This window comes from Bos grunniens, chromosome 8, assembly GCF_055505025.1.
Source record: "Bos grunniens cultivar Pamir isolate PY7600 chromosome 8, Bosgru_T2T1.0, whole genome shotgun sequence".
Classification (NCBI taxonomy): Eukaryota; Metazoa; Chordata; class Mammalia; order Artiodactyla; family Bovidae; genus Bos; species Bos grunniens.
This window is the reverse complement of record NC_141172.1, coordinates 103812154-103840029: the sequence shown is the minus strand read 5'-3', so window position 1 is coordinate 103840029 and position 27876 is coordinate 103812154. Positions and strand designations below refer to the sequence as shown.

General features: G+C 45.1%; 1 protein-coding gene across 12 annotated transcripts in view; it reads left to right on the top strand.

The window, feature by feature from the left end:
• Positions 1 to 27876, top strand: part of TNC (tenascin C) — a 102388-nt gene that overhangs the window by 62240 nt on the left and 12272 nt on the right. For 5 of the 12 annotated variants that reach the window (XM_086413902.1, XM_086413901.1, XM_086413900.1 and 2 more), the window contains 7 exons: positions 10040 to 10312; positions 16082 to 16204; positions 17297 to 17440; positions 19570 to 19689; positions 21649 to 21792; positions 22789 to 22919; positions 27391 to 27523. In XM_086413902.1, the coding sequence (XP_086270028.1) occupies positions 10040 to 10312; positions 16082 to 16204; positions 17297 to 17440; positions 19570 to 19689; positions 21649 to 21792; positions 22789 to 22919; positions 27391 to 27523 (1068 nt within the window). Of the gene's footprint in view, positions 1 to 64; positions 338 to 1610; positions 1884 to 4493; positions 4770 to 8244; positions 8518 to 10039; positions 10313 to 16081; positions 16205 to 17296; positions 17441 to 19569; positions 19690 to 21648; positions 21793 to 22788; positions 22920 to 27390; positions 27524 to 27876 lie in introns of all 12 variants that reach the window. The other 7 variants (XM_086413904.1, XM_086413903.1, XM_086413892.1 and 4 more) reach the window with 6 other exon arrangements.

Below are 27876 nucleotides of genomic sequence, written 5' to 3'. Positions count from 1 at the left end.
AAAACCCAAGCCCGTGACTAATTCAGATTTATTTGTTTCTTCTCTCCTACCCCTCCTTTTTCAGCCAGAGAACCTGAACTTGGAAACTTAAGTGTTTCCGACATCACTTCTGAGAGTTTCAATCTCTCCTGGACCGCTACTGATGGTGCCTTCGAGACCTTTACTGTTGAAATTATTGATTCCAATAGGTTCCTGGAGACCATGGAATATAACGTCTCTGGTGCTGAACGAACAGCCCACATCTCAGGGCTCCGCCCTAGTAATGACTTTATTGTCTACCTCTCTGGACTCGCTCCCAGCATGCAGACCAAAACCATCAGTGCCACGGCCAGCACAGGTACACGCACATTCGCCCATTCCTAACACCCTCTCTCCGGAGTCTTTTTTGCAGGATGAAGCCACTCCTTCACTCCCACGGAAGCCCAGGTCACAGGGCAGCAACTGTTCCCTGACACTAGCCTGGAGCACTGTTGACCATGCCTCTCTTCCAGCAGCAGCCCACATGGTGACTTTCCTACTTTATCACTGACCAAGCCATTTCCAGCATAATATATAGTGTGGCCCAGATTGCCAAGCTGAATCTGGAAAAAAGAATTCTCTTCCTCAGTAACGAAAAACCTCTTATGAGAGCTGTTCTTGACTTGGGAAGATGTCTATATTGGTCAAAGAGGTCTTAAAAAGTATATTGCGTGTTATATGATGGCTTTTGTCTTCCCAGTGCCTTTGAGTTCCCCAAACCCCAATATTCCAATGATTGAATGAGGACTTGGGAATTGAATTGGGAAAGTGAGGACAGTCAACAAAGGTTATTCATCAGAGGAGTGTAGGAGGAAGTCACGCTATTCAGACCACCCCAATTCCAAGGCTACCTCTAGAAGAAAAGACCAGAACATGCTGGCTTGCTCCCAGAACAGTGAATGGCAGATGGCAGAAACAGAGTAGGCGTGTTTATATATGGAACTTGGTTAACTGAAGAGTGACCTGCCCTCAGCAAGTCTGTGTTATCTGTGACATGCACACTCTCAGAGATGCTCTCTGGCATGCAGCAAAAGACAATTCTACGTGAATTCAACAAGGAGAGCCTTGTCCATTTCAAAATAGCATTCTTAGCACATTTTTGGACAATGCCTTCTCCTGACAGATAAAATTAGATATCACAGACTGAAATTAAAAGTCATTTGTGGAGTAAACAGGAGATTCTCTTCTTCTCACAAAAATGTTCCCATATTCTAGAAGAATTCAAGAAAAAGATTAACATTGCAGTATCCAAACTCCCTCATTTTAAGTTGCCCGAGGCTGAGGGAGGGTCTGTCCTCATTCTGCATGAGACTACAAATTGTTATCAGCATGGACCGCGGGAAAAACAGTGAGCTAGCCAGCAGTACCTCATTCTCATCCCAACCAGATGAAAGTTCATCAAAACCTACAGAAATCAAACACATGTATTTCTTTCTCATGGCTCAAGTTGGTTTTCAAAAAAGGGCAAGTTCCTTTATCAGAGGGTAAAGGTTAAAACTTGATGGATTTAGTCTTACATGTTTTGATTTTAACCTAATAGAGTTTTACATTGACATGCTGTTTGTATTTTCTTTTTTTTCTTCTCACTTTAGTAGCTGAGCCTCTCCTTAGCCACCTCACTGTCTCAAATGTGACTTCGGGCAGTGTGGCCATCTCATGGAAAGCTCAGGAGTCTGCCTTTGATAGCTTCCTTGTAGAAGTTAGGAATTCTGACCCCCTCCAGGAGACGGTGGTCCATTCTCTGCCTGCGGCGTCTCGCAGCTTTGTCATCACCAACCTCAAAGCTTCTTCTGATTACACTGCCCACCTCCACGGGCTGATTGGCAGGCAGCATGCTCAGACCCTGATGGTCCAAGCAACCACAGGTATTTCCCATGATGGGCTCTTCACTGTCTGGTGAACTTCCTCTGAAGAGGATTCCCCCCGAAATCACCTTCGACCCACTTTTCACCCTTCTATTCCTCTAGATCCTTCTCAAATTTGAGAGAACCACCCCGACTAGAACTTTAAAAGAAAATCTCTCACCCCAAATTAAGGAACTTCGGTGTCGACCTCTTTTTCCTAAATATCTGCTCACATCTGGCATTGTCTGTAGAGAGTTAACCTAACGTGCCTTGGTTGAATTTCTAAACCATCCTCTGATCTGCTCTTGAACATGATCATCTGCTTGTGGTCTTTCTAATCAGTTTTCCCATGTCTTGTTTAAAGGAGTGTGTGCATGCCCTTGTTGGTCACAGAGATCCACATTCTCTTTCTCTCCACCAAGCTTTTAAAAGTGGTGTTACTAGCATGCAGAGAAAAACACCCCAAAGCACACCCGAGACTCACACAAGAGGACCCAGTGGTCTCATCTTGTTCTTGAGAACTTTTATTTGCTTGTGTTCCCTAGAGACTGCTCTTTTTGACACTGACTCTGTCAAGCATGCTTTGTCATCCACTGATATCTATAACAGAGTGGCAGAGTCTTCCTTTCATCTGTCATCTTATCCAAATCTTGGTGCATGCGGTAAACATTCGGAGTATGAGGTTTTTGGAAATGTTTGTTTTTCCCAGAAGGGGACAGCATGCCAAGAAGTTGTTTCAAAGGGTTAGACGTGGTAACAGAAAAACATCCCTAGCTTGCATGGAACGCTGACTGGACCCTCACTACCATTCTCTGAGTTTCTTCTTGCATCTCACTTTTCAGCTTGGTTGCATCCTTTGGGAGACAGTTAGAGGTTCAGCTGACCTTGAAAACCCAAGTCTTATTCTGCATGATTGTTAATGTGTCGGCATTGCCAGTTTCCGTCTGGTAGCATAGGAAGAGTCCTAACATTCATCCTTAATTCAGGAGATTCCTTCCACAGCAACATATAAGGAAAAAGCAGACAGAGATTCATCGGAGGATTTCACTTTTTCTGTGGTTGAGGTAATTTGCCAATGCTGTAGCTGAAAGCTATAGCATCGTTAACTTCTCAATCTAATTGCTAAGTAGGAAATCTCATGACATTACTTCTGGCTACACTCTGCCTCTGAGCCAGATCCATTTGTCCTTCGAGACTTCATGGCTTCGAGTTACGCTCTGCAGTTGTCCACTTAAAGTTTATCCAAATGAGCCCCTTCTTTCCTCCAAATCCTGGAGCTGCAGCAAAACAATATCTGAGTCCTTGGAAGAAAGAGTTTGCTTCTTCCCAACACTAAATGCTAATCCTAGTATCGCAATTATCCTGGACTGTCGCTTCTCTCTAAAATTCGTCTGGGTTGAACTTATTTTAATGTCAGTATTATTTAATAAATGTGCACTTAGGTGGCCAGACCACATACGTCTCAGCTGAAACTAGTACTGTAGTCCCCCTACATTAAAGACAAGCTGTTCTCATCACAGATCATCTAGATTTTAAGCGACAAGAGAAACTTAACCTTAGTGGAACCATCCATCTTTCCAAATTAACCAATAAGTGAATTTCATATCAGAAAACACAAAGTCCAGCTTCAAGTTTTCCTTTAACTTTTACATATACCAGGGATTTTTGAGTGGAAGACAGCTTCACCTTTATAGTATTCAGAGTGAGATGTAGATTTTCTACATGGTGCATACATTTGGGTTTCTGAATACTACAAAGGATTTCTCTTGTGTGGATATTAACCTTTAATTTCTACAATCCAAACAGATCAAAGACTAAATCAGGAAATTCCAAAATAGCGTTTTCTAAGACATGCTCAGTGGCACACCAGCAACTTGAGATGTTCAGAGACTATTCCTCAGATAGGGTATCCATTCATCAATAAGTTAATGAAATGCTATGCTTAGTCACTCAGTCGTGTCTGACTCTGCGACCTCATGGACTGTAGCCCGCCAGGCTCTGTCCATGAGGATTCTCCAGGCAAGAATACTGGAGTGGACTGCCATGCCCTCCTCCAGGGGATCTTTCCCACCCAGGGATCAAACTCAGGTCTCCCGCATTTCAGGTGGATTCTTTACCATCTGAGCCACCAGGGTAGCGCTATGAAATGCTGGGCTAAATGAAATTAAGTAGGTTTCTTTACAGAACCGGCATTCCTTTAAAATGCTAGTATACTTCAAGAATCTCTAGGGTGAGATATATTATTCAATATAATGTGAAGCTATCTTGTCTTGGAACATCTCACAGAGCTAGTGTCCCATCACATACCTTAGAAAATGTACTCTTAATACATCTTTACAATAATTCTATCTACTGCTATAATGGCTTCTTGACTTTTCTTTATACATGACCAGCAAATGGTCACGTCTCTACTTAAAAAAAAAAAAAGGCAAATCCACACCTGTAGAGAAACTGGTATATTTCCTAGCTTTATGACCGATGCAGGTGTGGACAAAGCTTGATACGCTACCTTTCAGCAAATATTTGGAGGGATTGATACTTTCATGTTCCATGGCTACATGCTGGAGAAATCGTCTGCTCCCTCTAATAATGTGTCTCTCTTTCTCTCTGCCCCTGTTCCTTTCCCCCTAGAGCCAGAGCCACAGTTGGGCACGCTAGTCCTTAGCAATATCACTCCTGACAGCTTCAACGTGTCATGGACCACTCAAGCTGGGCCTTTTGCAAAGATTGTTATCAATGTCAGCGATTCTCACTCGCTGCACGAGCCCCAGCAGTTCACAGTCTCAGGAGACGCACAGCACGCTCACGTCACGGGCTTGGTGGCGAACACTGGCTATGACGTTAGTGTGGCAGGGACCACCTGGGCTGGGGGCTCCACCAGGCCCCTCACTGCCTTTGTCGTGACAGGTACTCTTTCAAAGGCTCTGGTTTTGTTCGGAATTCTAAACTGGGGAAGGGAGGAAAGGGGATAGGCGTTCTAAAGGGAAATTCAACCCCCAGTATAGTCTTGATTCCATATGTGAACTTCTACATGAAAACAGAGCAAGTGCTATTTCCAAGAGAGACCCTTCACAGCCACTCTTAGGAAATGAAGATGGTAGACTCAACAGTCGTATAAAGCTTCCAAGGAATTCTGTGCCCAGTTTTATAGGCTGTCTGATTCACAGTTTGGAGACTCTGGCTGGAGAGTGAGTTTTAAGTTGGTAATGGCCCAAGGCAGGAATTTTGCCCATAAATCATGCTAGGTAAAGCAGCCCATAAACTACCTGCCCCAGAAATAAAATGATTTACTTTTTCTTCCATAAAGGGGTTACTTTTTAAAATTGACATCTACAACAGATTAAGGAAGGTTCAACCTTAGAGCAGACAAATCCCAATTTTAATTATACCCGATCTATTTATTGAACTCGACTTCTTCTCTTTGAATTACATAAAGAAATGGTTTTCTATTCCCTTTCCTGAAATTATCCTCAATCAATGGCAAAGGCTGAAAGGGGTATCAATTTACCAAATCTCTAACCTGCAAAGCCTCAGAAAATATTTAGAAGTCTCTTGCTTTCCACTAATGATCATTTTTAGGAGACCAACTTTGCTGGCTGATTTTCACATGAAACCAGGCGTCTCTTGAGGTCCAAATTGCTATAAATTGCTGTTTATTGACATAAATAAGATATATCAATAAGATCAGCTAAGTATTTAATTGGAGGCAGCATAGGTTTCCTAAAAGAGTGAGAATCTTGAGATCAGGCCTATGTGGTTTCTAATTCTCTCCCACATCTTTTTAACTACATGACCTTGACCAGCTCTTAACTTCTCTGAAACCCCACTCTCACATATATGAAAACAGAATACTAACAGGCACCTCTGACAGTTTCAGGATTTAATGGATATGGTGAAATGTAACTGCCTGGCATCCAGGCGGCATTTTACAGATGCTGAGTCCTTTCCTCTGTCTCCCAACAGTATGAGAAAAGTAGGTTCTTAAAGATAAGCAGCAACAACAATACAATAAATAAATAAAAGCAACAGCCTAGATAGAAACAATAGATCTGGCAGTCATGACTTTTCCTATTATTTTTAAGAGAACACTACGTTTTTTTTTTACTGTAAGATCAAAGAGAGGTAATGTTTTCTGTACAGTTGTCTAATGTGAATTCAACTGTCCTGTCTTCAAATGCAGAACATGGTCATTCCTTAGTGGGGCAGGGCAAGGAACAGACAGACAGATGACTGAGAACTTCACTGCCCCGGAGGGAAAGTATGCCCTGATGCAGATCCTCAGGCCCTTACTTGTAGCTTCTTGCAGGGTCTCCCACAGAACAGAGAGAAGAAAAAGGGGCTGGGAGAGCTGGTTTAGGGAATCCTGGATCCAGTTACAATATTGTCTCAGCTAATCCTGGATGTGAAAAGACTCTGCAGTTTAAAAGAAGCATATTTTTAAAAGAAATTAAAAAAAAACCCTGAACACGAGGGACTATAAATAGCTAGCCCTTGATGGACTAATTAGCCTGAATGTCCTCCTGTTCATTGGAATTCTCTGCTTTGATGGCCTGGAAGTTCACGGAGGCCAGTTATCAGAGAAAGGCGCCACGTATCCAAACAAAGTTCTGCAGCAGAATTTGAGACCCTTGTCTTGCAGACAAAGGAGCCTGTCAGCACAGTGTATGTGATTTCATCTTTGCCTTTGATAGAGTTATGATTTAGAGTAGATCTTCATTTTTTTTTTTTTTTTTAAAGCCTCAAGACAAACACCACGCAGTTCAAAATAAGTACAGGAAATCCAAGCTGTGACAAAATTTAATCTCTGCTTAAGGGGTGAGGGCATTCATTCACTTGTTCATTCAGTCACCACACATGTCTTTTTAAAACGTTTTCCTTTACATTCCACGTATTAGACTCTGGGCATTAGTATAAGGTCATTTATCTCTTTGAATGTTTCCATTTAGCTTCAGTGAAATAACAGGCTCTAAACTAGATGTGGCTAAAGCACCCTTGGCCATGGAATTCCCACCCCCCGTACCCGCTCTGATAAAAATAAACACATGCACTCTTGCTGTGTTTCGTTTTACTGGAGGGAAGGCCCTGGGCCTTCTCCAGCGCCCCTGCTCACGCCTCAGGTCTTGCCAGCACCAATGGGGTTGACTAATTAGACTTTGGCTTAGGGTATGGAAAAAACACTGAACCTGGCGTCAGATGACCTAGGCTGGATCTCAGCTCAGCCACCTAGTGGATATGTCGCTCACTGAGTCGTCTAGTCGTGCCCAGCTCTTTGTGACCCCATGAACCATACCCTTCCAGGCTTCTCTGTCCATGGAATTCTCCAGGCAAGAGCACTGGAGTGTGTTGCCAGGCCCTCCTCCAGGGGATCTTCCTGACCCAGGGATTGAATTCATGACTTTTATGTCTCCTGCATCGGCAGGCGGGTTCTTTACCACTACACCACCTGGGAAGTCCCTTTACTACTGGGTCATGGAGAAATCCCTGACCTCTCTGCTTACTGTGTTGTCATAGGTGCGAAGAGAGGATAGTAATATCTACTTACAGTGTCATTATGAGGGTTCAATAGGATAATGGATGTGAAGCCTTGTCAGTTGAGAATTATTAACAGAAGTTCAGTTGATACAAGCTCACTCCTGTGGGGAATTCCAATGTGGAAAAAGACCCTTTGGTACCTATGGAATAAGAGGACCAGAGACACATGTTTGGTGACTGAATGAACAAATAATGACAGAATTTACTGAAGATCCTACCTTTATCCAGGAAAACAAAATTAACAAATCTTAGTATATGCCATAATCATAATTGGTTAAATTTGGACACACAAGAAAATCTTACCTCATCCCTTTATCTCAGCTGGTGAGGATATACATCACTAACTGGCCTGGTCAACTTAATGCTAAATAAGATCTAGCAGTGGAATAAAAACATATAAAATACACTAAAAAGGGAGTATGTTTTAAAAATAAATAAGCTGATTTTCTTCAAGACCATAAGTTAGTGGGAAATAGACAAAGGAGTCCAAACCCATTACAAGATATTCAGTTTTCTTGGGAAAAATCCATGGCCTTTGGAGTCAGACCCAGCTAGAGCCTTGTGCTGTCACATACTAGCCCTGCGACTTTGGCCAAGTCAGTCAACTTCTTCTGAAGCTCGGCTTTCTTACCTGTATCGTGGGAATGACGTCCATCTCAGAGACTTAAGAGATCTACACAAGACAACGGCACCTGGCAACTGATAAGCTCTTACCAAAAATGCATTTTCTGAGCACATTAACACATTTGATGATTGATTGTGCATCTCATCAGTTTTTGTGGAGACTTGTGCTGTCCTGGCAGAGTCAGCGCCGCTAACCTGAGTTCTTTTCACCCCTCCCTTCTTTCAGAGGCCCTGCCCCTTCTGGAAAACCTAACCATTTCCGACATTAATCCCTACGGGTTCACAGTTTCCTGGATGGCATCGGAGAATGCCTTTGACAGCTTCCTAGTCACGGTGGTGGATTCTGGGAAGCTGCTGGACCCCCAGGAATTCACCCTTTCAGGAACCCAGAGGAAGCTGGAGCTCAGAGGCCTTATAACTGGCATTGGCTATGAGGTCATGGTCTCTGGCTTCACCCAAGGGCACCAAACCAAGCCCTTGAGGGCTGAGATTATTACAGGTATTTTGGCTCAAGTGAGCCATTTTCTCCTCTTCCCAGTTCCCTCCATGTAATCCTTCTATGAGACCGCCATGGTTTTAACACTCTTGTCCATATTTCCTACTTAATCCATAGATGTGGCCTAGTCTTTGTGTCCCCACCCCCACCCCCAGCACTGTCTCTCGTCTCACGTCTCTAACGAGTGCTCCTTTCCTCCCACTCCAGAAACGAGAAGGTCGAAATGTCTCCACTAGGTGTCCCGAATCCTTTGACCGCATCTTGTCTGTAGCTCTTGTGTGTTACCCTCCTCTGTGTTCATCCGGCTGGTCCCCAGCTACGTTTCAGCCTTCTCAAGAGAAATATACCAAGGAGTATATTTCAAAAACTTATTTACTGCATTTGTCATCTCAAAGCCTCAACTGTGGTCTTGCCAAACTTGCCAGGTGGGCTTGTCATTGGAAAACCAACTGTGAACTTATACTGGTAAACACTAATATCATTGAGATTCTTCAACACAGACTAAATCCATAATTTTCAGCATACTCATAATTCCTAGAGAAATATAGCATGAACAACTTTAACAGTCAAAAATCTGTGTTTCCCAAAGTCTTTCTAGAGGGGACTAACTCCATATTCAGAGGTCCTACTTAATAAAGAAGTTCCATGTTCAAATAAATTTCTGAAACACTGAGTTACAGATCCTTGACCACAAGTCTCTAGAGAACATTGTAAAGTGCATGCTTCTCTCCAAGAGGGGCTTACCCAGGAAATTTTCCCACATTTATTTGACAATGAATGATGATCAAACAGGTACAGTTTGCTCTGAGTGTACTTTGGGAAACTCAGGTCTAAATCTACCTTGACACTGAGTTTTGTCTAGTTAAGCCAATCCAAGATCACAACTTTGGGTCTAAAGTATGTAGTACAAGAGGTTCCAAGTCTTGGTTCTACCATCTGAACACTTACTGAATGGTTAACAAAAAGCAAGCCAGTCAAGAGTAGGAGCCTCCTTTAGTATAGCAGCTCCAAGAAAAAGAGCATAACATTTATAATGTTTTAAAAGCCAAATGCTCAAGATCAAGGGAAATATAATCAGCCGTATCATCGTGGGCAGCTCTACAGATCGTTAATGCTGGTTTATTTGTCTTTGCAAAAAGAAAAGAAGAAGGTCTCGCAGACATGGGCGTTCAGCCACTGGCAGACAGAGAGCAAATGTAAACAAGTTACTGGCTTTGAAATTGTTTAATAATGCAGGGAAGGGGTCTTTGCTGAGTCCAGATGTGGATTTACAGAATTGCTTTTAGACAAAACTCACACATATAAGCACCCACTTGACTTGTACTGAATGTATCAACTCTCTTTCTCCTCTCCTCGACCTACTGGACATGTCCATGTTGAATCATTTTATTTTCGGTACCTCAGGACACTTCTCACTCTGAGAGCCGGGACACGGCTGCATATCAATACCCCCACCAGAGAGACTATGGCACAGGCTGCTGAGTGATCTTCTCTCTCCTCCTTCCACCATTCTCTTCCCTTCTAGAAGCCGAGCCGGAAGTTGACAACCTTCTGGTTTCAGATGCCACCCCAGATGGGTTCCGTCTGTCCTGGACAGCTGATGAAGGAGTCTTCGACAGTTTTGTTCTCAAAATCAGAGATACCAAAAAGCAGTCCGAGCCACTGGAGATAACCCTCCTTGCCCCCGAACGAACCAGGGACATTACAGGTCTCAGAGAGGCCACTGAATATGAAATTGAGCTCTATGGAATAAGCAGTGGAAGGCGATCCCAGCCAGTCACTGCCATAGCAACAACAGGTACCATATATAAATGGGAGAGACTAGAGAAAAGTTCTCTGTTCCTCTTCTCACAGGGCTGGGAAATTATTAGAGATTTGCATGCAGACAAGCTTGGGTTTGAATCATGACTCTTGATTATAGACTGGATGATTGTGATTGTGATCATGGCTAAATGTTTATGCAAAAAGAGCATGATGCCACTTACCTAATAGTGTTGTGAGGATTGAATGAGATGATTCATGGAAAGCCCATAGGGAGGGCCTGGCACATAGCAAGGGCTGAGCTAATGAGAGCAAGTAACATTTTCGTTATTGTCATTAAGATAATCATTACAATCATTGCTTTTTCTTCAAATTCCAAAGATCCTTCTTTCTGCCTGTTATGTTTTATCCAGAGATATACTTCCGTGTTCTTTGGTCAAATGTTCAAGCTATGCAGGGTATAATGGAGAAGTGGTACCTCTACCTCTAAAGATTAATACTTCTAAAATTCTACATGTGAATAGTCAGTACCTTGATCAAGAAGGAAAAAAGAAGAGGTTAGCAGGTTTGGCGGGCTCACACATTTTATTTATACTCACAGCAACTCTAAAAAGCACTAGAGGCAGAAATGAAAATTCTATTCAATGTGAGTTCTTTCCAGAAGAATAAAGAAAAATGGCCATTACCAGATGGTTTAAAATGATAATATTAAGATTAACATGATTCTTTAAAGAGAAAAGGACAGACCTTCAATGGTAAGGTAGGGTGAATTCCTTCAGGAAACCAAGGCAGGTACAGAAATGGAGCATTTGCTAGAGACAGCTGCTTCAGAGGAACCAGAAGAAACAATCATAAAACCACAAGCAGAAGTACAAGGGACCTGAGGAATGGTGTATCCCAGACCCTTCTGTTTGTGCATGAGGAATCTGTGACCCAGAAGGGTGAAGTGATTGGCCTAAGGTCACACAGCCAGATTTGGAGTAGAACCTAAATACCAAGCTATTTTACTACTATTAAATAGAGGCAGGCTAGATAACATAACCAACTACTATACACGCTTGCCACCTCTGACATGCAAAGAGCACAACACTAGACTACACCTTCCCTTTGTCCAGAGTATCTTATGATGCCAACTTTCAGGACCAAATGAGCTCTGAGAAGCCACCTGTAGAAATAAAAATTGGTATTTGTAGACGTAGAGGAAATGCTGAGATCCAGGCAGTAATTCAGCCAGAGGAAATATCCTGTTTCTTATTAACACAGAGGCCCCATCTCCCGGGACATGAGTCCCTGTCTCCTCCTCCCTGTGGCTTCCCACAAAACAACTCTAGATCAGAGGCAGAGGCTGGTTTTGACCCTGGTTTATAAACACTGCTTTTCAAAGTTTACTTCTGATCGGCGATTTTGTTTTGCTGATCTTTTTTTTTCCCCAAAGGCTCTGCAGTTTTAAAGCAAAAAAGAGAACGAATAATCATGAGCTCTTTTTTTAAGAACAAAAGAAAAGGCTCTGTAAGATAGCCCTTTCTTTGACTTCTTTCTCTGGGGCATTGTATTTCACAGCTGAAGAGACGCGTCTGTGTCTGTGTGTGTATGTGTACACACATGTGCTCTGGTATTTGGAATGACGGGAGAGGTGACTCTGGAGCACAGTAGACATCTCAGTCACCTCATCAGCTTCAGAAAGTTTCCCTTTTGTCTTTTCACTCTTTCTCCTTGTAAACCCTTCTTTCTGCTCCTCTTTTTCTTTATAAAAGCTGCTGCAGCATCTCCTCTCACTCCCTGAGCACAGGCTGGCAGCCCCGAGTGCCCCCGCACAGAGACAGTGGCTGGAGGCAGTGTAGCCAAGTGGTTAAGCCTACAGCCTCTGGGCAGATCTCTTGGCGTCTGACCCCTGCTCCTGAGCAAGTCTCCTTTCCCCTCTGAGTGTCTGTCCCCTCCCTTGGCCAATAGGCCCTAACTCAAAGGTCAGCTATGAGGTTCCCGTCAGATCAGGAATGTTGAGTATATTTCCTTGCCCATTGTAACAATTTTAGCTGATACTATGGGTGTTTTAATTTACATTTTTTAATGGTCCACTTGGTTGAAAATTTAAAGGTTAAAAAGAAGAATATACAATGAGGTCTCTATTCTGCTGTCCTCACTAAGTTGCTCTATCTAGAAGCAGTCAGCATGACTACTTTCTTCTGAATCTCTGCAGAAATACTCTTACAGACAGACAAGATTAGACCGGAGTCTGTGTTCTCTCTTTTTTCCAGGTTTTTTTTGGCACAGTGATTAACACACCCACTCTTCCACACACTGGTGTGTGTGTGTGTGTTCCTTGCTTATTAATAGATCTCAGATATATTCCCACATATCTTGTTTATTTAACTATTCCCCTACTGCCAGACCTTAGGTTATGGGTTGTTCTCTCCTCTGCCAATCCCTGCATCTCCAGTGGCTGCTCTTCCTCTTCATGGATTGAGCCACTTCTTCACAATGGCCTTGGTCCCCCTTTGGGAAGCCAGAGGAGCTTCTCTTATCTCTGGGAAGTTAAATGCCAACACGCTTCTGGGTACCATCTGGATGGTCCCTAGAATAGAAAAGAAAATACTTCAAAATCCAAAACCAGAGTAAGATGACTCTGTCATTTTCTTCTGGAGGTTCCTACTGCCTACCTTGGGGATAGTGAGGACCTTCAAATGTTTCTTAAACTGCCCCATCACCACCCTAACTGTACACCCCTTCCGCACCCTGAAGCCAAGGGGGAAACCCCTCTCCAAGCCCCAGAATGTACCCCCTCTCACCCCATCTCACTTTCCCAGCCAGGCAGCCTCCCAGCCCCTCCAGTCAGTTCCAGTTCGATGCACTTGAAACCACAAACCACAGAGCTGCAATGGCATCGTGTCTGGAGACACGTGCTCAGCAGTCCTTCCTCTACAGGAGCCAACTCTCTGTGCCTCGTGCCTTTGGCTCTGACTCTCATTAAGTGTAAAGATGATAACCACCTATTGTAGAGCTTGCACTTCATGCCACCCATAGCAGTGCAACTGACACACTTTTCCTCACTGATTCACGTGACACAGACAGTCCAGCTGAGCGACACATTCAGCCCCATTTCACAGAGACCTAAGGGGCTAAGGTGCTGTTATCTAGTAAAGCCAGAATGGGATTCAAAACCAGGTCAGTGTACCTCCAAGTCCTTGCTCTTAAACCATGCTGGCTACCATCTCCTTAGCTTCTCACAGGATTCACATATATTAAGTATTTATAAAACTATGTTGAAGGTAAAAGGTTTTTAAATGATTGTGAATGGAGACATTATTAAAGAAATTTGCTCCAGATTTGGGGAGGCAACATTTTATGCAGAGAACAAACAGAAGTCCTCTTCAACCTCCTTGAGAATTTCTAGCAATTTCTAATGCTTCCCTAATGGAACTTTTATTGAAAACCAAGAGTCTACTCAGAAAGAGAGTCAGAGGCATTGCCTTTCCTGGGTCCTCCTAGCTTTTCAATAGGCAAAATTTGGTTATTCTATGAGGCTCCGCCTTCAGGCTCCCGTTGGCCCTCCCTTCCCCTTCGGTGCTGGAGACTCGTGGGCCCTGTTTACGGCAGCAGGACACATGCTAAAATAACAAAGTGTCTTCCGCACCTAGGAAGGTCTGTTGTCTAAAAATACCACTGACCCTGGAATTCCACCACCACTGCGCCGTTCTTCAGACGACACGCGGCTCTCTGCCTGCTGTCGCTTTCCAGTGTATCACTCAGGAGTGCGTGACAGATGAGGTTACTAATTCTCATGGGTTTGTTTTGTTTTGTTTTAAAGACAGGGCAGATAATATTGCCATTGTGCAACTGAGAAAACTGGGATCTAGATAGGGGAGCTGTGGCCAGATGCACCTTCTAAAGTGTGCCAGGACCTGGCCTGATGAGTTTCACAGAGTGGAGGTCCGAGTGAACCAGGCTTGCTGCAAGAGAGCCCCTGTGCCTGAGTTTACACACCTCACTGGGTTTTTTTTTTTTTTTTTTTTTTCTTATTCTGCCTCATCTAGATCTTTCCTGGGTGACTACTTCAAAATTCAGGTTGCCCATGGTGGGGGGAAAAAAAGAGTCACATGGGAAAGAAAAAAAAAAAGCAAGCATTTACTGAATTCTCACTGTGTGCCAAGTTCTGTGCTAGGATTTTACATCAATCATCTCTGCTAATCCTCAAAACATTCCTGAAAGTGGGCACCACTTTTCCCACTGAGATGGAGCAAGGGAGGCTCCTATGAGGCACAGGAGCTGCCCTAGTCGCCCAGCCTCTCCAGGGTGTTCGGACAATCAAGATCATCCCACTCCAGAGCCATGTGGCTTCCAAAGCCCTCCAAGGAGAAGGCAAAACCCCAGGCAGCCACAGAATCTGGGGGTGGCTAGCAGATCACAGGAGAATGCGTCGGAGGAGGGAGAAAGAGCAGAAATGGAGAGGGGAAAAAAAAAACTCCCCAAAGTGGGCTGTGGGTTTCAGAACTTAATGATCAACGTGGGCTGCAGAGGGAAAAAGATGAGGAAATGAGCTCCCTGGAGACCCGAAAATTGTTTCCTGGATTGTATGGTTAAGCATGGTCAGCTGAAGAGGGCAAAAAGCTAAGCCAAAAAATACACAGAGAAAAGCCAAAGGAAACTGGGTTTGCGGGGGAGGTATTTACGTAGCAAAAAGAGTTCCCCAGGGCATGGCTTTCCCCACAGGTAGACCCAGTATTCAAGAGGGGCTTGCCTTGGGCATGGTTCTGAGCTCCCTCCTCTGGCTCTGAATCTCCATCTAATTCTGGGAATGAGTTTGTCGAGGTCAGTTTCCACGTAAACATTATTTCCAGAATCCCAGGGCTATGCCCAGCTCTGCCGCCCAGTCCTGGGACTTAGATCACATCACAAGAGTATTCATTGGAGAACTGAGCCTCAGTTTGCTGCTGCTGCTGCTAAGTCGCTTCAGTCGTGTCTGACTCTGTGCGACCCCGTAGACGGCAGCCCACCAGGCTCCAGTCCCTGGCATTCTCCAGGCAAGAATACTGGAGTGGGTTGCCATTTCCTTCTCCAATGCATGAAAGTGAAAAGTGAAAGTGGAGCCTCAGTTTGGTCTCCTGTAAATTGGCTACAACCACACCTTCTTCTCAGTGGTTTCTGAGTGAGGGTTAATCCTTATAAAGCGAAAGAACTGAGCACTTACCAAGTCTTGAAAGTGAAAATGTTAGTCGCTCAGTCATGTCCAACTCTTTGTAATGCCATGGACTGTAGCCCACCAGGCTCCTCTGACCGTGGAATTCTCCAGGCAACAATACTGGAGTGGGTAGTATCTCCTCCTTCGGGGGATATTCCAGACACAGGGATCAAACCCAGGTCTCTCACGTTGCAGGCAGATTGTCTACCATCTGAGCCACCAGGGAAGACCCATCAAGACTTGATATCATTTAATATCAAATTTTCTTTAATCATAAAAGGAATTAAAAGGCAAAGATTTGAAAAAAAAATGATAAACATCAAAAATGAAAGGAAGGTTATTTCAAACTGTGAAACTACCCACTTACCCTCACTTTTTAGATGTCAGCTATGCTAACATTCTTTTTGGATGAAACCAAATGGCAGCTCTGCAGCTCTGGGCCCTGTACCTGAATGAAAGAGCAATTGTTTCCATCAAGTCATAACTTGACCACAAATCACCACATCCTCCATCCTAAGGGCTTGGCTCAGATGTAAACTGAGCTTTCATGGATAAGGAATTCAGGAAGAATCACTGATGAGCAAGAGAGTTAACTGTTTCTGGGTTTCTCCTGTGCTTTCTCCTCAACAGCCATGGGCTCCCCGAAGGAAATCATTTTCTCAGACATCACTGAAAACGCAGCCAGTGTCAGCTGGATGGCACCCACTACCCAGGTGGAGAGCTTCCGGGTCACCTATGTGCCCATTGCAGGAGGTAGGGCGCTTGGTGGGGAGAGGGAAGGGATCTGGAGTGTTTGGGTGGAATTGTGGCTCAGACAATTCCATCCTCCTCTTCATATTTGAGACCATCTGAATAGACTTCATTTGTAAAGTGCTATGAGATCCTTGAAAGAAACTATACCTTGAGGAATCATGTTAAAAAGATCATTTCCAGTCTCATAATTCTAAAATTCTATGAGCAATAGATCCCCAATAATGTTTTCACACAAGGACAAAAGACTCTAAACCCATTGACCTTTTTTGTTTGGCAAAACTGATCTTTGCCTCTTGGTCCCCAAATCTGTCTGTCTCAGCAAAGGATGGGAAGCTGTGACTTTGCAGAGTTGAAAGTTCTAGTTCAGGCACATGGGCCATAATAGAGACCACAAGACCACAGGGCGGGGGTAGGGGGAGGAAGCATATTCAAATCTATCTAAAGACATTCTGGGAGGTAGTGAGCTCCCTATTAGTGGAAGTGTACACAAAGATGATAGTTGATAAGTATATGCAAAGTGTATACAAAGATGATTATCTCTTCAGAGACACGCTGCAGCATCTCTGTCGGGAGTTCGGTCAACTGATACACAAGCTCCTCAAAAGCCCCCAGATTCTAAAAAACAAAAATTTTGGACTTTTTAATAGATATAAGAGTACAAATTAGACCATGATCATCTTCTTCAATCGTAGAATATCTGCTAGTAAGAGATAAGTCTATATATAATTAAGCGAATACAATGGATTAAATATATCAGATATACATTACACAGTGAGCTTCCCATATCCTTTGTGGGAAGAAATAGATAAATAAAATTTATACAGCATGCCAGCTCTCTACTGAATGGAAACTTGCCATTTGTAGCACATTGTGACCTCATAATTTTTCCTCCCCTGGCTTAGTTTTTGGCCTCTGCATGGATGGAAAAAAACATTATACAAAGAGTAAAACCTCTTCTCTTATGCTAGAGGGTAGGAGCAAATGAGAAGAAGTGAAGAAAATGCTGGATAAATGCAGTGTCACTGCCAAACCGGTTACGCCCACTCTTGGGACAGGTGTGCTTAAGTCCCTCCTGCTTTTCCTGTGTTCCAGGTGCGCCCTCAGCGGTGACTGTGGATGGGACCAAGACCCAGACCAGGCTGCTGAGACTCTTACCTGGAGCGGATTACCTGGTCAGCGTCATCGCCCTGAAGGGCTTTGAGGAAAGCGAGCCTGTCTCGGGGACGCTCACCACAGGTGTTTTTCTCACCTGCAGCATCATTGCTCATGATCCAGCAGTTAGAAGAAAAATGTTTTTGTTTAGGAAATTCTAGCGGAAAGTGGGCTGGCCTGGGAGCACCAGAGGCCTCCTCTGTGACGCAGTTGTAGCCTCTTCTGAGCTTCATCCTCAGCCTCCCTGGGCCGCCATGTCCCAGGGAATTGTGGGGAAAAGGGTGGAAGCTGGGGAGTCATACTGACCTGGTGCGAATCCCAGGTTCTGCCCCTTCTGGACACAGAGCTGTCGGTCAACGTCCTGAGGATCTAGTTTCTTTCTTGGAAAACGGGTGCAGTTCTTCTCGCACTGCAGGATGCTATAAGAACCTTAGGAAACTGTGTGTAAAGCGTCTGTAAATATAGATCATTGCACGCATTAATCCACCTCCTTCCCTTCCAAGCAGATGCTTCACACAGACACGTGAATCGTTATAGCTATAAAGTAACAACTCTCGATGTGGCAGCTACAGTATTTCAGGGCTGTTCCTCAACCATTCCCATGTAAACCAACATAGCTAACATCCTTCTCATAGCTAATATCCTTCCCATTTTACAGAGGGAAAAACTGAAGTCAGGGCAATCGCATGCCTTGGCCAAGTCCACATAACTAGTAAATGCTGGAAGCAAACCTGAGCTCAGGTCAGGCTGCCTCCAAATTGTGCGTCCCTCTTAGATAAAGGATGATTTTCCTATTATAACCTGATTTGTACAGCACATTATAAGGAGGGAAAAAATAATGAATTGCATTGAAGGAGAATGAAGTGGAAAATTTCTCTTTAGGCTCCCATGTCTCTAAACAATTTATCCTTTGATATATGAGCAATTATCCAGCCTAATCCATTAAGGGATCTGAAGAACGGGCCTCATAGGAAATTTTAAAAATATCCTAATAGTCTAAAAGGGTTGCTAATATGCAATTAAAACCTCCCGTCTGAACCCAGAGTCCTGACCACCCTGCCACACAGATCCTCATCCCCCGCCTAGAAATCTTTCATTTGTGACTTCTCCATGGCAACTGATTGCAAAGCCTGGGTCTTTTTCCTCTGGAGGCCCCATTGTCCTCATTGTTAAAGGAGACTCTGTCCACGTAAGATGAGACAGGAAGGACCTCCGGGTGGACAGGGTGGGTGCCCCCAAATTACTCCACCCCTTCCTGAGACCCTCAGGCCGGTCGTTTCATCTCCTGGGGCTCAGGCACCTCAGCTGTGAAGTCAGCTGATGATGGCTGCCTGCCCTCCATCTTCCCAGAGCTGTGGTCCCGGAGTAACTGAGTCATAAATGTGAACGAAATTGGAAACCAGTCACATGTAGGTTGGTTTCTAAGAAGGGGGTGTTGGGTTGTAGCAGTGGTCAGTTCAAAGGGCCAAGAACTGTGACTCTCCATGCCTTCTCAGCACAAGTCACTTAGGAATCATTCTGAAAACTCCAAATAACTTTAATAGTCATGTTAAGACCAACTGCAATTATTGAGTGCTGCCCCGAGCACATTTCACACACATCGTCTAGCTCATCCTTACAGCAGCCTTCTGTGACAACTGAGGAGAGTGAGGTGTGGAGAAGGAAGATGACCCAAAGGCACACAGACCCACAACAGGGAATCCAAGGTAGAGCCTGGGACCACCGGCCCCTGGAGCCTGCCCCTGTGTTCTCCATAGCCCACCGAACCAGAGCTATTACTCAAAACCAAAGACATCACAGGCAGCCCTCACTCTGTACCTGTCCTGGTTTTGTGAAGCCTTTCCCTGGAGAAAGTAACGTGAACTATAAATATAAATCCTTGTCATGTGTTCAGCTCTTTGCAGTTCACAGAGCACCTTTCCACCTATAATATCATGTGAAAACCAAAGTATAATTGAAAACAAAGCCAAGCAGAGCTTCTATACCCATTTTACAGATGAGAAACAGAGACCCAAGATGACCCAGACAGCAAGGGAAGGAGTCATGTCTCAAACTCAGGTCATCCTGGCTCCAAGGTCAGAACTCTTGCATGCTTCTGACACTGTGTCCCACACCAGGAGGCCAGGAGCAGGGTAGACAGCAGAGTAGCTGTGGTCTGATGCACTGCCCCATGGCTGACTATCTCTCCAACACATCACTGTGTTTCCTTGCAGCTCTGGATGGCCCATCTAGCTTGGTGACAGCAAACATCACTGACTCAGAAGCCTTGGCCATGTGGCAGCCAGCCATCGCCCCTGTGGATAATTATGTCATCTCCTACACAGGGGAGAGAGGTAAGGTCATGTCCGAGACCCTCCCTCTCTGAGGAGCGTCTGTCCGGCTCTAAACTTCCTGTTCTTCTTTCTTTGTGCCACTTTTGGTTGCTTTTGCTGTTTAGTCACTCAGTCATGGCCGACTCTTTGCGACCCCATGGACTGCACACGCCAGGCTTCCCTTCCTTCATCATCTCCCGGAGTTTGCTCAAACTCATGACCGTTGAGTCAGTGATGCCAACTAACCATCTCATCCTCTGTCATCCCCTTCTTCTCCAGCCTTCAATCTTTCCTAGCCTCAGGGTCTTTTCCAGGAAATCATCTCTTTGCATCAGGTAGCCAAAGTACGGGAGCTTCAGCATCAGTTCTTTGAATGAATATTCAGTGTTGATTTCCTTTAGGATTGATGTACAAAGATGCGAGGGTAGGTTGGTGAGTCCAGCAATGTTCTTATGGTTCTCAGTTGCCACCTGAGAACAGACTCATGGGCTGGGACAGGGGCTGGTGAATGGATGGGTGTGAAGGGGCCTGTGCAAGTGGTGGCGAGAGCAGCCCAACCTGTATCTTCCCGCTGTGGTCAAATGGAAAAGCATCAATACCACGATTATATCAAGGAGGCTAACAGGCCATTTAAAGAAAAGCAGATGGTGCATCTGCAGCCTGTTCCTCCTCTCCTGCTGGTCTCTGCTGTCACCATGAGCCACCCTGTACAGGCACAGCTCTCACCTCTTACAAAGGAGTCCACAATCTGAAATCTTAAATAGACTACTTCAGGCAGCTTTGGGGAGACTGCACTTCCTGGATGCCGCAGACAGGGCTGATCTGACTAAGAAATCAGAAATGATCTCCCCTTGCCTTTTTAACCATCTGTGCTCATTTACTCAGCCGGCAGATTCAATACTGGTAACTTGTTTGGGGCACCAGTGAGTTATAGCCACTAGCACGTAAAATTAAATACAAATAAGAGAGAAAAGAAAGATTCCTTTTCAATGAACAAGTCCCTATTCTTCAGGAACTAGATTAGGAAAAAATATGTTATTTTAATGTCACAGTATATGTGAGTTTCATATCTGATGGTTGTTTTACTTTCAGTAACAGCGTGAGAGCATACCATCAGCTGTGCAGGGGGTCTCTGAAAATCTTAACTCAGCCCTGGCGACCTCCTGTAAGAGAGGGTTCCTTGTGAGGATTGGCGGATCAGGGGGTGGGGCTAGAGGAATTCTTGGGTTTCTTTTTTTCTACTTTTTTTATTTTTAAATATTCCCCGTGAGCAAACTCTTGTAAGTCAGGGAAGATGATGTTGTCTCACCTAAAATAAACCAGAGTATAGTTCATCAGAATCATGGAAACTGTGGCTGCAGGCATAGACATGTCCTCATCCAGAAGAGTGTGTGTGTGTGTGGAGGGGGATCATGGATGACAAGGAGGGTGAGCATCTCAGCCCAGTTTGCCCCGAACTTTCCCAGTTTTAGCCTTTTAAATCCCATACCCTGAGAAACCTCTCAGGCCTTGGCCAGCCAGGCCATCTGGTCACCTGTGACAAGGAAGGTGACACCTGGATGCCATGGCTTGGGGTCCGCCCTTGGTCCTGACCCAATGAGACTGAGAACCAGTAATCAGGTTTTGGTCTGTCTATACCACCTGATTTTTCTGGTTCCCCAGCCTAAAGATATGACATTTAGCAAGTTATAAAGGATGTGAGAGTAAGTGGGAAAAAATGGGAGAGCAAGCAAGGGGACAAATTAAATCTGGGTAGCCTGAGGCATGGGGATGTTACCTGCAACTCTACTCTAGCTGGATCCTGTGCAACACTGTGCTCAAGAGAGAGAAAGGAGTGTAAGTCATCTCAGAAATCAAACCTGCTTTTCTGTAGGACTGCTGAAAGCTTCTGTGTTAGGAGGTGCGTGCACTGTTGGCCAAGCCCACTGATGGCCCAGACAGGGAGAGGTAACTGCCGTGGTGTGTATATTTCCTGTATAGTGCCAGAAATTACCCGCACGGTGTCCGGGAACACGGTGGAGTACGCACTGACCAATCTCGAGCCTGCCACAGAATACACGCTGAGGATCTTTGCAGAGAAAGGGCCCCAGAAGAGCTCAACCATCACCACCAAGTTCACCACAGGTACAAAGACACTGAAGAGCTGGAAAAAGCCCACCCACTGCCTCTATCTTTAACAGTATCCCTCTCCATCTATTATTTCTCAAGTCAGCTCCCTGCAATGTGATGACATCAGCAGCAACTCAATCCACCAATGCCCCCTCAATCAAGACTTAAGAAATACACCATTTCCTTTTGAACTGAAATGACCTTGCTCTCCCCACAGACTAGGAAATGATTTTAAGAGGAGGGCTTTTTAAGTGGAAAACCAGTCCCCACTGGCCCTAAACCCAGTAGTTAATGATCCATGTTCTAGGCAGGGAAATATTTTTAAGAGAAAGATTTTAAAGGCAGATTTTCCTAGATGTCCGCTGGATTTTTTATATACATTGAGATCTTTTTTTCAGATTGCAATGGGGAAAGGAATGGAAGCGGTGTCCACTGAGTAGGGGGGAGGGCCCATACCAGCGTTCATCTGTCCTCTTTAGAAACAAAGGGAGGCATTCTAATTATGTTCATGGCTGTGTCTTTCTCCCCTAATTCAACTAAAGCCAGTTGCGATCCTATTGGGCTCAGGAAAACATGGCCCTTAGGATGAGCTGAAACACAGAGAACATGTGTCTTTAGAGGTCATGTGGCTCAACCTCTTCATTTACAGATGGGAAAGGTTTCACCCGAGGTCATATAGGTCAATGCTAGGGAAAGGACTTGAACTCAGGCCTCCTGGTAGGGACTTTATCCTACACCTGATGACCTGTGCTGTGCTGTGCTCAGTCACTCAGTCGTGTCCAACTCTTTGTGACCCCATGATGGACTATAGCCTGCCAGGCTCCTCTGTCCATGGGGATTCTCCAGGCAAGAATACTGGAGTGGGTTGCCATGCCCTCCTCCAGGGGATCTTCCCAACCCAGGGATCAAACCCAGGTCTCCCATATTGCAGGCGGATTCTTTACTGTCTGAGCCACCAGGGAAGCCCGTACCTGCTGACTTATTTGATATTAAATGTCTTCTCTTCTCCAGACCTTGATTCTCCAAGAGACTTTACTGCTACAGAGGTTCAGTCGGAAACTGCCCTCCTCACCTGGAGACCTCCCCGGGCGTCCGTCACTGGTTACCTATTGGTGTATGAATCCGTGGATGGTACAATCAAGGTATCTTGATGTATATAAACAAATCCCCACGGCTGAATGAAACAGTTACATGAGTCTCAAAGTCAGGAAGAATTATCTGAAGTCTGTTTCTCCTACGCTAGTGTGACTAGGGAGCTGGAAAGAAATTAGTAGGAACTGGACACCATGCCAGACTTTCTGAATCATAAGTTGTAGCCTCCGGTCTCATTTTAACCAGACTCCAGTTTTGATAGCCAGCCAAGGTCAAGAACTACTGCTCACAAGACTTGAGGGCATTTTAGGAGCTGGACTCTTTGTCCTTTAGTGTTTTATTGAGCAAAGGCCAAAAGCTTCTTCTGCGTCTTTGCCATATATCTCACAGATGGTATCATTCTGTTATATAATGATATATATATCACCATGTGCTTATGACATCAACTGTTTACAGCAGTTTTTATTTCTATTCTCTACCCATGAATTTTTTTCCTTCTACTTTTTAACTTGAAATAACTTTAGAAAGTAAAAGAAGTTTTCTAACCTTTACCTTCTAAACATGTTATTGATGTCTTAATGTTGGTCACCATCCTTTAAATTTCCAAGATCTTTTCCTTATTTTCTGCATGTTGACCTTTTTCTGGCATATTGTTTCTATATCCTGTATCTTCTTCTCTTTATGTCTAAGAATATATGTTCTTGGGATTTTCTTCCTCTGCCTGCAGAGTGTTTCCTCCAAGGTCTCTTTTCTGGTTTGCTGCTGTTTGGTTTGATTTGGGTCACCATGTTTCATGTTGGAGACTTACCCCTAATGTCGGTTGACCTTTTTGTACTGGAGCCAAGAATGAAATAGCTGATTGGGAGGTCTAAGAGCACAGAAAGGGCTTGTCAACTTTGGAGCTCGCTATAGAGCAATTGGGCACAGTCAGTTCAGTTCAGTCGTTCAGTCGTGTCTGACTTTGTGACCCCATGGACTGCAGCACACCAGCCCTCCCTGTCCATCACCAACTCCTGGAGCCTACTCAAACTCATGTCCATTGCATCGGTGATGCCATCCAACCATCTCATCCTCTGCCGTCCCCTTCTCCTCCTGCCCTCAATCTTTCCTAGCATCAGGGTCTTTCCAAATGAGTCGGCTCTTCGCATCAGGTAGCCAGAGTATTGGAGTTTCAGCTTCAGCATCAGTCCTTCCAACAAACATTCAGGACTGATTTCCTTTAGGACTGACTGGTTGGATCTCCTTGCAGTCCAAGGGACTCTCAAGAGTCTCCTCCAACACCACAGGGCAAAAACATCAATTCTTCGGCACATACACAGCAATTTTCTTGGGAGGATTCCCAAGCATCAGGACTGTAAGCTCTATTTCTCAGGCTCATCACTCTCCTTGGAGGATCCTCCACAAAACTCCTTCACACCAGGCTGCCAGAAGCCTCGCTGGAGAATAGGCCTGGGCTCCCACTGTGTATACACCTTCAGTTCTCCTCTAGCCAGTGCAGCACCTGAGGCTCCCCTGCAGCTGGGCATGATAGATTTGAATCCAGAGTCTCCTCTCTAGCTCAGCCTGTCCAGACAGGAAACCTCAGCCTTTCACCTGGGCTGGGAAGGACAGTCATCCAGACTGCTGGGGGATGGAGAGAACTGGGAATCTGTTTATTGTACAAAGTTGTAAACAAACCTTCGTTCAACCACACCCCACACGGGCCTTCAAAGGCATCTTTGCTTGTGCGTGCACTCCGTTTCTGAGCTTGCTGGGCTCTGCAGCATTCATCAACCAGCCTCCGAGCGACTCCATCCACTGAGGCTTCCACCGTTCTGTCATCTCCGCTGTCACTCCACCACCCACACTTCTCACCGATCAAGATTCTGGTGACATCGCATGCCTGCTGCTGTCTCCTCTGCCACTCCCCTCTTCCTGTGGGTTTATACTTTATATCTCTCCCTCTCATTTCAGTGGGTATCAGAAGCAAGTAGAAATAAACTGGCATGTTCAATATGCTATGGTTAACCAGAAGTGGACACACATCTCTAGTTATCGTCATGGCCCTTCTAGGAGTCAGCGTAACGGTAAACTAGCTCACTGTGTGAGCAGAGACAAGTCCCTTGCCTTCTCTGGCTGTCAGTGTTCACATCTGTAAAATGAGTGCATTGGAGGCCCCAGCCTGTGAGGGCCCTTCCTGGTCAGGCATCCTGCTTGCCTGAAGCCATGAGTCTCATTTCAATCTACCCTAATTGCTTAGAAACAGACTTTGTGCAGCAGCTTAGAAAGCTGATAGGTAATTGTATCCCCAGGTAACTTAAGGAAGGCAGCTTTATACCTTATCCTTCCGCAGGGACCAGACCTGAAGCTACACAAAAGTTACTGGGTCACTGGCATCATACGGGCTCTCACCTGGGTCTATCTCCCTGCATGTCCAATCCCCAGCTTTATCTGTTTCACTCAAGAAAATCAGCCTGGTAGAGGAGGAAAGAGTCCTGGACAGGGAGTTAGGAGACAGATGCAAGACCACCCTGTCACTGACAAATTATGGAGTGCAGGTCTCTTAGCTTCTCTGAAACTACTCACCCCTCCAAACCCACCCACCCACTCCCATATTGGAAAAAATCAGAATAATGTCATATTCCTGGTGGTGAGGATGCCAGTGAACCTTCCAGGGGCCTCCACACTGACTCCTTACTGCCTAAATCCGAGCAGCTATGTTTGCAGGTTGTAGAGAGCATTGTTGTATTTGGTTAGCTAGGAATGCAGGTGGAATTCCAATCCCTGACACCAGGGTCATCTCCTAAAAGGTGACTGCACAGGCACTAGACGTTTTGAAAAAGAGGATCTGAAAGAACAAGGATTTCCTGCAAAACTGAAAGCGATCCCGTCCTCTGGACATCCGCACAGTGACGCGTCACAAACTGCAGGTGGACTTAGAATGGGCCTAGGCAGCTGCGCACCTCTGCCCCTCCTGGATACGCCCATTCTAGACAAGAGACCTGCTGGGGCAGCTCACGCCATCATCACGCCCCGATCAGGCTCTGACGATTCAGTCACTCTAGGATGGGGCCCAGGCACTGTTTTATTTTAAAGCTTCCCAGAGGGCTGTGAAAAAGAGCCATATTAGAGACGACTGACTTCAGTTCAGTTCAATTCAATTCAGTTGCTCAGTCATGTCCGACTCTTTGCGACCCCATGAATCGCAGCACGCCAGGCCTCCCTGTCCATCACCAACTCCCGGAGTTCACTCAGACTCACGTCCATCGAGTCGGTGATGCCATCCAGCCATCTCATCCTCTGTCGTCCCCTTTTCCTCTTGCCCCCAATCCTTCCCAGCATCAGACTCTTTTCCAATGAGTCAACTCTTCGCATGAGGTAGCCAAAGTACTGGAGTTTCAGCTTTAGCATCATTCCTTCCAAAGAAATCCCAGGGCTGAACTCCTTCAGAATGGACTGGTTGGATCTCCTTGCAGTCCAAGGGACTCTCAGGAGTCTTCTCCAACACCACAGTTCAAAAGCATTAATTCTTCAGCACTCAGCTTTTTCACAGTCCAACTCTCGCATCCATACATGACCACTGGAAAAACCATAGCCTTGACTAAACGTATCTTTGTTGGCAAAATAATGTCTCTGCTTTTCAATATGCTGTCTAGGTTGGTCATAACTTTTCTTCCAAGGAGTAATCGTCTTTTAATTTCATGGCTGCAGTCACCATCTGCAGTGATTTTGGAGCCCAAAAAGATAAAGTCTGACACTGTTTCCACTGTTTCCCCATCTATTTCCCATGAAGTGATGGGACCAGATGCCATGATCTTCGTTTTCTGAATGTTGAGCTTTAAGCCAACTTTTTCACTTTCCTCTTTCACCTTCATCAAGAGGCTTTTGAGTTCCTCTTCACTTTCTGCCATAAGGGTGGTGTCATCTGCATATCTGAGGTTATTGATACTTCTTCCGGCAATCTTGATTCCAGCTTGTGCTTCTTCCAGCCCAGCATTTCTCATGATATGCTCTTCATATAAGTTAAAAAGCAGGGTGACAATATACAGCCTTGACGTACTCCTTTTCCTATTTGGAACCAGTCTGTTGTTCCATGTCTAAACCTTTGCCCTTTGTGTGATTCATCTTCCTACCAGATTAAGCTGAGATCATGGCATTCACTTTTTCAAAGTACTTTCTAGGAACCTCCATTCCTTATCATGATAAACTTCAAAGTCCATAGGTTGACACTGAAGGTCTTTTATAATCTGGTGTCTTCCCACCTCTTCTGCTGCTCCCCTCAGTGAAGTATGGTTGAGGCAGCTCATTGCCTCCTCCTATGACTTGAATTTGCTCTGCCCCTTCTGGCCCCAGGAGCTTTGCTCACAGGGTACTCTCCTCATGTCTAAGTCCCTGACATGAGCATGGAGCCTGGCACAGAGTGGGGCTCAGTGTATTCTTGCTGAACAAAGAAATGAATGGATGGGTGAATAAAGGAATATATCATCTATACCCTGTGGATTTATGTGACCAAAGGCTATTTTATCTTTCTTCTGCCCTTAGGAAGTCGTTCTGGATCCAGACACCACCTCTTACAGCCTGACGGATCTGAGCCCATCCACCTACTACACAGCCAGGATTCAGGCACTGAACGGGACCCTAAGGAGCAAGACAGTCAAGACCATCTTCACCACGAGTAAGGGGCTCTGGGTGGGGGTGGGGGGCCGGCGGGGGCCAGCCAGGCCTTGAAATCACACTCTGTGAGACTGAACCAACCCTCCACTTCTCCTCTGACTGCTACTTTAAATGCTTCTATCACATTTTGATAAAAATCAATTACCTGCAGTTACCTGAAAAGCTGGAGGAATGTGGATGTAGCAGGTTACAGGACTCATGGTGGGAGGGAAGGAGGGCCAGCAGTGGGAACAGCTGGATTCACTCCCCATCGCCACCTGCTCTGTGTGATGGAGGAGAGTTACTGCCATTCTGCAAGTCTCAGTTTCTTTATCCATATGATGGGATTAATAATGAGCCCTTCTTCATGAGGAT